This window comes from Rhinopithecus roxellana, chromosome 16 (assembly GCF_007565055.1).
Source record: "Rhinopithecus roxellana isolate Shanxi Qingling chromosome 16, ASM756505v1, whole genome shotgun sequence".
In the NCBI taxonomy this organism is placed as follows: domain Eukaryota; kingdom Metazoa; phylum Chordata; class Mammalia; order Primates; family Cercopithecidae; genus Rhinopithecus; species Rhinopithecus roxellana.
The window spans coordinates 69,202,727-69,216,811 of NC_044564.1; the positions used below are offsets into that span (position 1 = coordinate 69,202,727).

A 14,085-nucleotide genomic window follows, 5' to 3' on the forward strand; every position below is an offset into this window, starting at 1 on the left:
AGTTGACTGTGCCACACACGGTGACTTATGCCTGTAATTCCAGCATTTTGGGAGGCTGAGGTAGGAGGATCATTTGATACCAGGAGTTCGAGACCAGCCTGGGCAACATAGTGAGACCCTGTCTCTACAAAAATATAATAAAAAATTAGCTGGGTGTGGTCCTGCACACCTGTAGTCCTAGCTACTTGGGAGGCTGACATGGGAAGATTGCCTGAGCCCAGGAGTTTGAGACTGCAGTGAGCTTTGAAATCCAACCTGGGCCACAGAGGGAAGCCCTGTTTCCAGAAAAATAAAAATAAATAAAAAAGTAGTTGACTATAATTGTCTAACCTAGGTATTGACACAACAAAGTAATGTTTGGATGTCTTGGTTTACAACCTCTTTAAGAGTTGTAAGCCTAGCTTTCCCTTTCCAGTTCTTCATGGTACAACCCCAGAAGGTTAAACTATGCTCCTTCTAACATAGGTCCAGTCTCATTTTCTTCCTTATGTGTAATCCTTGTATCTTAGTACATGTTAATTATGAATTCATGTGCTAAATAATTGTTCTTACTCTGATTAATGTCCTTATACTAATTATATTTGCACTTTAACAAAATAATCATGGTTTATGTATAGATAAAACCTTATGCTGAAAAAGAAAGTAATTAAAAATATGTAAGATAGGCTTATGAATGTATGTTAGTTAACAGGGAAAGGAGTGAAACTATCTTAATGGTAAAATTTTGAAATTATGTGAGCAGCTTAAAAAATGCATTGACTGAGTTGAATTTATCAAGCAAATGTATTCTGCAACTAGAGGAATTCTTTTTTCTGCTTAGATACATATTACAGATTCATTCATGTTTACACACTATTTTCTTTCACATTTTGTATTTAGATGGGTAACCTTTTATTTGAAACATTGTATTAATACTTTCTTCAAACCTTTATATACTTGCTTTTTTTGTGTTCTACAGAGCCAAGAAAATGATGAGCTAAGAGATGCCCATGAAAAACGCAAGGAAAGGCTACAGATGTTACAGACCAACTACAGAGCAGTAAAAGAGCAATTAAAACAGTGGGAAGAAGGCAGTGGCATGTGAGTTACATAGCTCATAAAGGCATATTCCTAAATATTAAATGGAGTGGAGTAGCATTATATAGGTGTCTTAATGGCTTTTGTTTGGTTTTAAAGAAATTATTTGGTAGTCAAATCTTTATTGTGAATTTTTAAATGGAGAATATAACAAATTAAAACAGGAATGTGTTGGTAATAACTATAAATTTTCCTCACATTTGCAGATATCATTAGCAGCCAATGATTATGAATTATTGTACACATTTTTAATATCAGTGGAATAACTTAAAAGTATGTGATTTAAAACAAAAATGGTTAATATCCGTGTGACTGAAAAAATTGCTTTCAAATAAATAAAATACTGGTGTTAAAATGTTTATAATGCCCGAAGTGTTTAAATTTTAATGGAAAGACTAGAGAAATATGAAATTCACATATATAGTTAACTATCTTAAAACTACTTCAACCTAGTATGCAATTTGAAGATCTTTACTATCCATCAGTTTGTTCTCCAGCTTATCTGAATGAATTGGCGGTCTCAGTTCAGTTGCTCTGAACAGGTGTTCAGATCTTGGTTAGTCGTAAGTGGCTCCCCTGTTAACAGTATCAACAGAGGGCAAAGGACTGAATGAGTACAGAAAATCTACTACCCTCTCATCTTTTGAGATGGATCCTTTAGGGCAATGTTGATGATACACATTGGTCTGTTCTGTAGAGAAATAGTGTTTCTAAATTGGCCAGTACAGCACTTTTACAAAATAAAAATGAAGAATTTGTTTTATGTTCAGAAAATGAAAAGTAAAGGGCATTTGGCATCACTTGTAGATAATTGTCACATCTAATTTTTTTCTTTGATGAGTGGAAGTGTTTCATATCACTTGCCAGTAAAGCAGTGATAAAGCAGTTTGTCCTAGTTTTATCCTCTGTTCACCTGACTTTTAACTAATCATTAGAAGAGTGAAATCTACTTTCTGACATATTCACTGGTAATAGTTTTTTTTTTTTTTTTTTTTAAAGATAAGGGCACTATACCACATTCATCTTGGTTAGCAGCAAATTCCAGATGAGTTGGTGCGGGGGGGACCATTAAAATTCTACAGTATCTATTTTTATTACTACTAGACTGAATGGGAGCAATAGACCTTAGAATATCATGTGTCTGCTTAAAAGTTTGCTTTCCATACTAGCAGTTTAGCTTCAAAAAATTATGATAGAGAGTTTTGATTTCTACATGCTTAGGTTTTAGGAAATTCAATCAATAAATGGTGAACTCGAGTTAGAAATTTGGTCAATAGATATTTTTAAATTTTAAGGAATGTATAAAATAATTTTTATTGCACTTCAGACATGTTAATGAAAAAAGCAACTTTGTTTTGAAAATAGGACTGAAATCGGGAAAATAAAGAGAGCAGATCCCCAACAACTTCGACAAGAAGATTCTGATGCTGTGTGGAATGAACTGGCATATTTCAAAAGGGAAAACCAGGAGCTAATGATTCAAAAGTGAGTTTCATTTTTAACAATATGGGCTTAGATAAAATATTTGGGAGAATTTTTTTTGTGGCTTAAAGGCCATTAAAGAAACACTTTATAAAATTTGAAATAATCTGATTTTTGCCAATAAAAGTAAAGAAAAAAAGACTAGCTTTTAAAAATATATATGTATTATGCAATAAGAAGTTGCACAGTTGCTAGCTCTAACAGAAACTGTATAATATGATCTAGGGATTGTGTTAATTAGTGTGGCTCTCATCTGTTGGAGGTGTCGCTCTTCATTAGCCTGTATTTTAGACACTGCCATGCTTCATTTTTGGAATAAGGTGGAGAGGGGATAACCTACCCAGCCATCCTTGTTTGATCTCCCAGATACATACGCAATGCAGAATGCCTGAGCTCTCTTGGTTCCCTGCCCTGTCCTGCTAATCCCAGCTGAGCTCATTATGGTGTAGCCTTGCTGCTACTCTTGGAGCTGGAGCTGTCCAAGCTAATTACTGGTAGCAGCAGAACTGCCTGTTAAGGGTCTGGTGTGTATCTGCTAACATGGTCCTTGGTAGTGACCTGCAAAAGACACGAGGGAATTGCCTTCTTTCTTGCTGTGCACTGCCTGTCCTTTGGGCTTACTGCTGATTTTTCCACATAGGTCTTTTAGCTGCCCTAAGTATAAAACTTGATGAAGGATATTCATGTTTTAGAAAACATACAGTTGGTTGCTTGATCTTATAATTCACAGGCTATTATATTCAGCCTGGCAAATAAAGAACATTTGTTTATTTATTTTTAAGACTAAAAGGAGTTAGACCAATATAATTAACCTCTTCTGCTACTTAACTATTTCTTCATTTAGAGTTAATTTCTGACAGTCAGGCATACAGCTTTATAAAGCCTAGATGTCTTTTAGGTTGCTAGAATTTAGCCTCATTATTGACATAATGTAATTAAATGTCACTGAATTTTCTTAGGTGTAAATGAGAAGCTTATTTTGTATACTATATGATAACACGTATAACTTTTGTTTACAGCCTTTTCTGTGTAATGATAAACTTTTGAGGAAATGACCAGACCGTATGAGATTTAAATGTTGTATACTCCCATTTACCTCTTAAAGTGCAGTGTATTAGTTCTAAATATTCGATACTATAATGAAGTCTTTTATCTGGAAGACTATTTTATAAACTCATAGATTTGTCCCAGAGGCATTTCCTAATAATTTCAGTAGCTTTATTGAAATATAACTCACAAGTCATACAATTCACTTATATAAAGTATGCAATTCACTGGTATATTCAGAGCTGTACCATCCATTATCACGTCTATTTTAGAACAGTTTTATCACCCCCCTACTCTCCCCACCAAAGCCCACATGAGTTTGTTGTCACTCCCCAACCCTCCCATCCATCCTGCCCAGCCCTAGGAAACTACTAATCTTCTTCCCATGTTTATAGATTTGCCTATTCTAGACATTTCTTATAAATGGTATCATTTAATATGTGGTCCTAGACTACCTTCTTTCACCTAGCATAATGTTTTCAAGGTTCATCCATGTTGTAAATGTATCAGTGCTTTATCTGATGATCTTTAATGACCTTTCTGTCTCTAAAAAAGAAAGTAATTTTGAATGAAGTGAATTAGTTGAGAGACCTAATCTAACTATTCAAGAAAATTTAGGAAGGATTACCTATAAGTGATTCATTTGGAGTTTATTTTATTTGTTAATGAAATAGAACTAAATAAAAAGTAATGAGGCCTTTTTAAAATTAGAGAAGTCAGAATCCTGGTCTGTTCACTCAGCAATATTTGCACTTTACGAATAGCTCCTTGAATTAAATGCCAAGTCATTATTAAAGTGTGGACCTTTTCCCTGAAATATATAGATATTCCCTAATGTGATAGCAATTTGTGAAATAGTTATTTTTTAGATCAGTCTTAATTTAGTAACAGGTAATGAAAAAAAATTTTAAAAGAATGCTAATGAATTGAATAAACTTTAATGTAAGCTTTTTGGGGGAGGGTTGCGTTATTTTGTGAAACATTTATTCAGGTAACAAATGTGTTTGAGTGCTGTGTAGTAGTCAGTCGGCTAGGTCAATGAAATGAGAGCACCAGACAGACTTTCTACTCTCAGGGAACTTACATGGAAACATGTTTAGTATGAAACATTATTAATGAAATGTGATGTTAAAAATAAATGGCCACGCGCGGTGGCTCACGCCTGTAATCCCAGCACTTTGGGAGGCTGAGACAGGCAGATCACAAGGTCAGGAAATCGAGACAATCCTGGCTAACACAGTGAAACCCCGTCTCTACTAAAAATAGAAAAAATTAGCCGGGCGTGGTGGCAGGCGCCTGTAGTCCCAGCTACTCGGGAGGCTGAGGCAGGAGAATGGCGTGAACCCAGGAGGCGGAGCTTGCAGTGAGCCGAGATTGCGCCACCGCACTCCAGCCAGGGCGACAGAGCAAGACTCCGTCTCAAAAAAAAAAAAAAAAAAAAAAGTCAATAATGCTAAAAACATGCAAAAAGTGTCATGATAAAACAATCAGGCATTAAATATCAGTGCTATAGTCATTCAAGTTTGTTTTGAGGCCAGAAATTTTTTAACGTTGTATGTAGTATGTTGAATGTTTAATGTGCAGTTTTACGAGTTATAACATATATATAAATTTGAGTAACTACCACCACAATCAGTATGTCAAATAGTTCTATCATCTCAAAAAATTTCCTTATCCTGCCCCTTTGTAGTCAAATCCTCCCACCGCCACTAATACCTGATTTGTTCTTCTTCCCTGTAGCTTTGCCTTTTTCAGACTGTCATATGCATAGAATCATACAGGCTGTAACTTTCTGAGACTGGCTTCTTTCCACATAACGTCTTTGAGATTCATTTAGCTTGGTTAATCTAGTATGTTTCTTTTTATTGCTAAATGATACTCCGTTTTATGGATGGACCACCTTATCCATCTATTGAAGAACATTTGGGTTTTTTCTAGTCTTTTGCTATTATGAATATAGCTGCTATAGACAGGTTTTTGTGTGAACATAACTTTTTTATTTTTTAAGGGAAGTGCCCAGGAGTTGTATTGTATTCTGGAGATTGCCCTTTCATTCTCTTACCTGTGTCTTTTGAATGGCAAAAGTTTTTAATTTTTATGAAATCCAGTTTCAAACCGTATCATTTTTAAATTTTACATTCCTAGTGTATGGATGTTTTGCAGGCTGACATTTTATCTTGCATTATTGATAGTTAAAGTCTTCCATGTTATTATTTATATTGTTTGTTTCCTTTGTTTTCCATTTACTTCCTTCGTATGGGTTACTTAAGCTTTTTTTTTAGAATTTCATTTTATTTTTTCTATCGAGTTTTTGACTATATCTTTTTGAATAGTTTTTTTTTTTTAGTATTTGCTCTTGGTATTATGTTATATATACATACCTTATTACAGTCTACTGGTGTCAACATTTTATTACTTTAAGTGGAATCTAGAAACCCTGTTTTCTTTTACATACCTTTACCCTTCCCCATTATAATATAGTTATCTCAAATATTTTCTCTAATTACATTGAGAACCTCATCACATGATGTGATAGGTTTTGCTTCAACTGTCAAACATGATTTTAAACCACAAAACATGGGTAGTCTCTTATGTTTACCCATAAGAGATAAATAATGTATGTATGGGTAAATGTAATAGAGGTATTATTTATCCTTTCTACTGTCTTCATTGCTAACCGTCCAAGTTTCTTCTTTTATAATTTTCTTTCAGTTTGAAGAACTTCCTTTAGAATTATTAAAATAGGTTGGCTGGCAGGAAATTCTCTGTTTTCTTTTAAAATATATTGATTTCTCCTTCATTGTTTGTATTAGTCTGTTTTCACAGTATAAAGAAATACATAAGACTGGATAATTTATAAAGGAAAGAGATTTAATTGACTCACAGTTTCACATGGCTGGGGAGGCCTCAGGAAACTTACAATCGTGGTGGAAGGTGAAGGGGAAGCAAGGACCTTCTTCATGTGGTGGCAGGAGAGAGAAGAGTGAGAAGTGAAGGGGGAAGAGTCCCATATAAAACCATCAGATCTCACTAGCATGAGAACATACCAGCATGAGCTCTCACTAGCATGAGAACAGCATGAGAACTGCCCCCATGATCCAATCATGGGGAACACATGAGAACACACTAGCATGAGCACACACTAGCATGAGAACAGCATGAGAACTGCCCCCATGATCCAATCACCTCCCACTAGGTCTCTCCCTGAGCACATGGGGATTATGGGAATTACAGTTCAAGATGAGATTTGGGTGGGGACACAGCTAAACCATATCACTACTGAATGGTATTTTCACTGTATGTAGAATTATAACTTAGCAATTGTTTTTCTTCAGCACTTGAAAAATTTGCTACTTCCTTTTGGCCTCTGTTGTTTCTGATGCAGCATGCACTATTGAGTCTTTGTTCCACTACTGGTAATGCATCATTCTGTTTACTTGCTTTCAATCATTTTTCCTTTTTCTTTACTCTTCAGAAGTTTTGTCATAACATGTCTTGGCATGGATTTGTTTGGATTTACCCTATTTGGGTTTCTGTTTCCTGAATCCCTAGGTTTGTGACTTTTGTCAAATTTGGGAAATTTCTGTCATTTCTTTAAATCCTTTTTAAACCCTACATTTCTTTTCCTTTGACAATTCTAATGACACGAATGCCAGATCTTTTATTATTGTCCTACAGATCACAGAGAGTCTCTTCAATTTATTTTTCAGCCTTTCAGTCTAATTTTGTCTCAGTTATTCAGATTTGGTAATTTCTATTGTGTCTTCAAGTTTGCTGATTGTCTCTTCTCTCATGAGCTCATGCAGCAAGTTTTTAATTTTGGCTATTGTAACTTTTAGTTCTAAAATTTCCATTGGGTTCTTCTTTGTGTATAATTCTTTATTTGCTTACAGTTTCTATTTAATTTAAGAGTGTTATTTAATGGTTCACTGGAGCATTTTAATTATGACTGCCTTAAAGTTCTTGTCAAGTAATTCTGACATATGTGTTATATCATGGTGGTGGCATCCTTTGAGTATAATTTCATCCTTTGATTATAGATTTTTCTCGTACTTGGTATGATGAATTATTTTTTAATTGTCTCCTGGACATTTGGACTACAGATGTTTCTCAACATACCTTGGGTTATGTCCGGATAAATCCATCATAAGTTGAAAATATCATAGGTCAAAAACGTTGCTGGGCACAGTGGCTCACGCCTGTAATCCCAGTACTTTGGGAGGCTTAGGCGGGCAGATCACTTGAGGTCAGGGCTTTGAGACCAGCCTGGACAACATGGTGAAACCCCATCTGTATTAAAAATACAAAGATTAGCCAGGCGTGGTGGCTCATGCCTGTAATCCCAGCTACTCAGGAGGCTGAGGCGGGAGAATCGCTTGAACCTGGGAGGTGGAGGTTGTAGTGAACCGAGATCATGCCATTGCACTCCAACCTGGGTTTGGGCGACAGAGTAAGACTCTGTCTCAAAAAAAAAAAAAAAAAAAAAAAAAAGAAAGAAAGAAAAGAAAAGAAAATGTATTGAATACATGTAAACTACCAGACATCATAGCTTAGCCTAGATGACCTTAAAATTCTCAGAACACTTACATTAGTTTACAGTTGGGCAAAATTATCTAATGCAAACCTATTTTATTTTATTTTATTTACATATATTTTTTGAGACAGAGTCTCGCTCTGTCACTCATACTGGAGTGCAGTGGTACCATCTTGGCTCACTGCAACCTCTGCCTCCCGGGTTCAAGGGATTCTCCTGCCTCAGCCTCCTGAGTAGCTGGGGCTACAGGAGCTAGCCACCACTTCTGGCTATTTTTTGTGTTTTTAGTAGAAATGGGGTTTCACCATGTTGGCCAGTCTGGTATTGAACTCCTGACCTCAAGTGATCTGCCTGCCTCCACCTCCCAAAGTGCTGGGATTACAGGCATGAGCCACTGTGCCTGGCCAAAATCCATTGTACTGAATATCTCATACGTTACTTATCGCTAGCCTGGGGAAAGATCAGAATTCAAAATTTGAAGTACGTTAAAATTGTGAAAGCTTTACACCATCATAAAGTTGAAAAATCATAAGGAGAAGCATTGTAAGTCAGTGATTATCTGTATTATATTTTGAGACTCTGGGTCTTATTTAAATCTTTTATTTTAACAGGCCTCTGATGATATCATGCCTGAGGGAAAAGGTCATCTCAATACTACTAGGAAAAGGTGGGAGCCTTACTCCTCCCTTTTACCTCTTAACTTTTCCTCTGCTGATACTGCATTGAGAGAGTATGAAGGGGTTACTGCTTAGTGTTGGTGAAAGAACAGGCTTCTCACTCTGCTTTCTTTTTTTCTATTTGTTTTTGAGACGGAGTCTTGCTCTGTCACCCAGGCTGGATTACAGTGGAGTGATTTTGGCTCACTGCAGCCTCCGCCTCCCAGGTTCAAGTAATCTCTTGCCTCAGCCTCCCGAGTAGCTGGGATTATAGGCGTGCACCACCATGCCCAGCAAATTTTTGTATTTTCCATAGAGACAGGGTTTCACCATGTTGTCCAGACTGGTCTCAAGCTCTGACCTCAAGTGATCCACCCGCCTTGGCCTCCCAAAGTGCTGGGATTACAGGTGTGAGCCACCATGCCTGGCCCTCAGTCTGCTTTCATTGACAGAGTGCTTTTTGTTTTGTTTTTCCCTCCAGTTGATTATGGTTGGAGTAGGGTGGGCATGGTGAGCAGGGTTTTTTTTTACTGGTCCTGCCCTTTCCTGGTCCTTTGGCTAGAGAGAGTAGGCTTTCCTTGAAGCGTTTTTTGTTTGTGTTCATTGGCACTTCTAGGTGGTGAGTTTCTCTGGGAACTAGTTTGGGTATGTAGGAGGAAAGAAGAAAACTCAAGGAACTCACCACTGTGAGTCACTTCTCTAATGTTGTTCCTCTTCTCCTGAGCTCCATATTCTATCCTTTTCCCTGCTTTTCAAAGTCTCATGTTTGTTCTATTATTTTCTGGGTTTTTATAATTAATTAGCAGGAGGAATAGAGATAGATACATCTACTCTTTGTTGGGAAACAGAAGTTTCAGCTTGTTTTTCTATGGGCCAGGCAGTCTTACTTTTGAGTAATTCATTAATATCTAGTTTCATACTCAGTCTTAACTATTTAAGTAATAAAATTTACCCCTTTTTCTGTAGTAATAAGTTGCTTTTAAATGTAAGGTTAGAATCTACAAAAAAAGGATATACTATTAATACTACCTTTAAACTGAATTTAAATAGTACTTCCAAATCCAATTTTAAAAGTTAACTTTTAAAGACTTTTATAAAACATTGTATGGCAACTGTATATCAATTTACAATATATGGTTAAAAATATAATGCTACCACTGACTGAGATTATAGAGTTTCTACCATTGAGTATGGTCAGAAATATTAGTTGCTGCTATCGCATGAGAATCTGAGAACTTAAAAAACTTACATGGAATATAGTTCCTATAATATTTCATTTATATTTATAAGATATATTTATTGTATCATAACTATATTTTAATAAAAAACCAAGAACTTAGTAATCTGTGAACTGATAAATTGGCTGATTCCTTCAGTATTTAATGAGCATTCTATGTGTTCATTTATTCATTCATTCAGTATTTAAACAATATAATTCAGAGCCAGGCACTAACTAGGGGCTGAACATACAGTAAAGATTAATAGTTTCAAGCTCTAGGAAAACTTAAGTAGGGGTATCTGCCATTTGCTAGTGAAGTGAAACCACTCTTTGGAAGCTAGATAGTAAGAGGCAAGCTTTCAGAAATGCCAGCAGGCTTAGTCAGCTTTCTCACTCAGTTGGAGTTGTTGCCTTACCAATGCTAAATCAGATGGAGTAGCCAACAGAATCCAACATATGCTACTATTCTCCCAAGTGAAAGTATTAGTAAAAAAAATTTGTGTATATTCTTTCAGAATGGTGATATAAAACTATAATAAGGGGCTCAAGTACAGCAGAAAATTAAGCTTTTCTAATCCAGCAAATTATATATTACACAATTTCAACCACAGTTGCATGTTCTTGCTAGGAATGTGCTGACATTCATTGTGTGTTTTCTGTGTCCTTGGCTAAATAAATCAGAAATGTACAGTGGTTTTAGTAATAGGTCTTTCTGTAGTAATCTGTAGCCTATGTAAAATGCTTCAGCTGTGTACTTTTCTAGGCACAGGTAAACAGAGAGAAATAATATGTTACCCCTTTTATCAGGTCCTCATAACTTAATAGAGAAGACAAGCAAAAGTATGATTAAAAGCCATAATAGAATATTAGGGACACAAGGCAGGGAAAGCTGTATTCTGCTTGTGAGTGGAAAAAGAGCTAAAGCAAATATCTTTCTGATATAACAAAATGCCGTAGACTGGGTGGCTTAACAGACATGTATTTCTCATAGTTTTGGAGAATGAGAAATTCAAGATCATGGTGCCAGTGGATTAGGTTCCTGATGAGGGCTCTCTTCCTGGCTTGTAGATGGCTGCCTTCTCAGTGTATTATCACATTTCAGATTTCTCGTCTTAAAAAGCCACTGAAACCATCATGAGGACCCCTTTCTATCCCTGATTGCTACTCAAAGTCCCCATCTCCAACTGTCATCACATTAGGGGTTAGAGTTTCAGCTGAGTTCAAATCTGATGTATGAACACAGTTATAGCTGACTGACATATGTCATATATAACACGTGTCACATACGGATTTTGAGGGGATCTGATTAAGTCCATAGCAATCAATATTTTAGACTATGATTTAAGGATAATTAAAGCAAGGACAGAAAAAGTCTAGGTAAATTGTTAAATAACCAGCAGGTAACTAAAGGATACTTGTTCAAATTCTCGCCAGTATATGAAAAAGGTGGTCACACTCTCTTTAAAACAAATTTTTTCTTCAACACTTTGGCACTGTCTCTTCTGGTTTTATCTCTGTACCTCTGGCCACCTATTCACATTCTCCATTGCTACCTTTTCCCCTGAAATCAGCTGTTTACTGTTGCAGTATTTTTGAACTTTGTCATAAGCATCCTCTGTACTTCATTTGCGTATTTGCCTATGACAATCTCATCTATCATCCCCTGATTTTAGTCATTTCTTGCCTATTGACTTTCAGACGTGTGTATCTAGTATAGACCCCTCTTTCTGAACTGCAACTAAGTATGTCCAAATGTCTACACAACATCTCCTTTTGGATGTCTCACTGAGATTCAACATGTTTGAAACCAAATTCATGATCTCCAAATTTATTCCTGTCCATTATTCTAAATCTTAATAAATGGTATTATATAATCGATCAGTTTCCTCAAACCAGAAACCTAGGGTGTTATAAGTTTATTTATTGTTTTTTTCCTGAGGCCTCCCCTCACTGAAGTCCATACTAAGCCTTAATATTTCACAGCACAAACATCCTTAGTATGTATCTTATTTCTTTCCATCCTCACTGTTAAGCTCTTATTCATACCGCCACCATCCCCTAGTCAACTAGAATAAACTCATAAACATCTGCATCCACTCTTATCTCTTCATATCTATTTGCAACGTGCTGCAGATTGACCTTTTAAACTATAGTTCTGAGAATATCTCTCATCTGTTTAAAAACTTTTAGTATCTTTCCATTGCTCTTTAAACAAATCTGAGTTCATTATATAACACACTTGAATATCAGCCCCCCCTTTTTTTTTTTTTTTACAATTTCTGCTTTCCCTTTTGTTTCATATCTAAAAATAAGTATGAGAATGCAAAATATTTGCACAGAATTACTAATGTTTTCCTAGTTGATACTGAGAATTCTGGTAAGTTTGTCAATGAAGGCAGTTGAGCTGGAGTCAGAATTCATAATCCAAAAACTTCCATTTTATTTTATAGAAGTAGGAAATTTTACCCCTATATATTATAAGTAGATACATCTTCTTTATTTCAATGATCTTTCGGTCATTTTTCCTTAATGATAAAATGTTGGCTACAAATCAGTGGCATAACTCAGATTGGAGTACTTCTTCTCTTTGGGGTTAAATATTAAATATGTGTTGGCCATAGTTTTAAAGAATATCCTATAAAATCAATAATAATTGCTTAAGTAGCTAAAATCAAAATATTATCCTAGAAAAGTTCAGCCATTTTTTTTTCCTCTGCAAAGCAAGACTCCCAGTCTTCTCAAGCTAGAATATAATTTTCTCTTTTTTTTTGGTATGTAGAAATGAAGATTTTAGGAACTGCATTTCTCTGAGATGGAAATAAAATGCTTAGCAAAAAATGTCTGCCAGTGATGACATATTTTGAAAACAAATGTATTTTCAGGTAACCATTAACAATGTATAAATTTCACATTAGTTGTATTTTAAAGCATACAGTTCGGTGGCATTTAGTGCATTCACAATGTTGTTTAGCAGTGAACTTTAATTCAAAAGCATTTTCATCACCACTGAAGGAGACCCCATTCCCATTAACCAATCAGTCTCTGTCTCCCCATTTGTCCCTTCTTCCAATTGCTGGCAACCGCTAATCTGCTTTCTGTTTCTACTCCTTTCCTGGACATATATACTATGGATTTACCTATTTTGAAGATATGAAGAATTCCTGTGCCTAAATAAGAAAAGGACAGTCAACACAATAGAAAAATGAGCAAAATACTTGGACAGATATTTCACAAAAGAGGACATCCAGGCTGGGCGCAGTGGCTCACGCCTGTAATCCCAGCACTTTAGGAGGCCGAGACCGGTGGATCACGAGGTCAGGAGATCGAGACCATCCTGGCTAACATGGTGAAACCCCGTCTCTACTAAAAATACAAAAAAAAAAAAAAAAAAAAATCAGTCGGGTGTGGTGGTGGGCGCCTGTAGTTCCAGCTACTCAGGAGAATGGCGTGAACCCAGGAGGCGGAGCTTGCAGTGAGCTGAGATCTCGCCACTGCACTCCAGCCTGGGTGACAGAGTGAGACTCCGTCTCAAAAAAAAAAAAAAAAAAGAAAAAAAACAAAGAGGACATCCAAATGACCAATAAGCATATGAAAAAGTGTTCATCTTGATGTGTCTTCTTTTTCTAAGTTTTAAATTGGAAGCTTACATCATTATGGATATTTCTTTTTTTCCAATTTAAGTATTGTGTGTTGCAATATAGATATCCATCTAAGGATCGCTTTTGCTGTGCCTTACACGTTTTGAAATGTATTTTAAATTTTTCTAAGTTCAAAATATTTCCTAATTCCTCTTGGATTCTTCTTTGAAAGTAGAATTATTTAGAAGCATTATAGAAAAATGTTATTCAGTGAAACTTGTTAAAATTTGGTACAGAAGAGTGTTCCGGACCATCATCATAGGTAGGGACCACTGCAATCGGATTTTGCAGTTGAGGAGAAAATTGGACTCAACTCCTAATACAGCATGGGTAAATGGGAATCTATAGCTAAGGTAGAGGAGGCCACTGGATTGGAAAATTACTGAGGAAACATTGGGGATAAGGGAGATTCTGGCTAAACTGACCTTGTCA

At 36.0% G+C, this 14,085-nt stretch overlaps 1 protein-coding gene across 2 annotated transcripts in view; it reads left to right on the forward strand.

Annotated features, from left to right (window-relative positions):
- The window catches only part of CNTLN (centlein), a 391,924-nt gene that overhangs the window by 222,485 nt on the left and 155,354 nt on the right, over window positions 1-14,085 (forward strand). For both annotated transcript variants that reach the window (XM_030920397.1, XM_030920398.1), the window contains exons 11-12: window positions 959-1,080; window positions 2,443-2,562. In XM_030920397.1, the coding sequence (XP_030776257.1) occupies window positions 959-1,080; window positions 2,443-2,562 (242 nt within the window). The remainder of the gene's footprint in view (window positions 1-958; window positions 1,081-2,442; window positions 2,563-14,085) is intronic.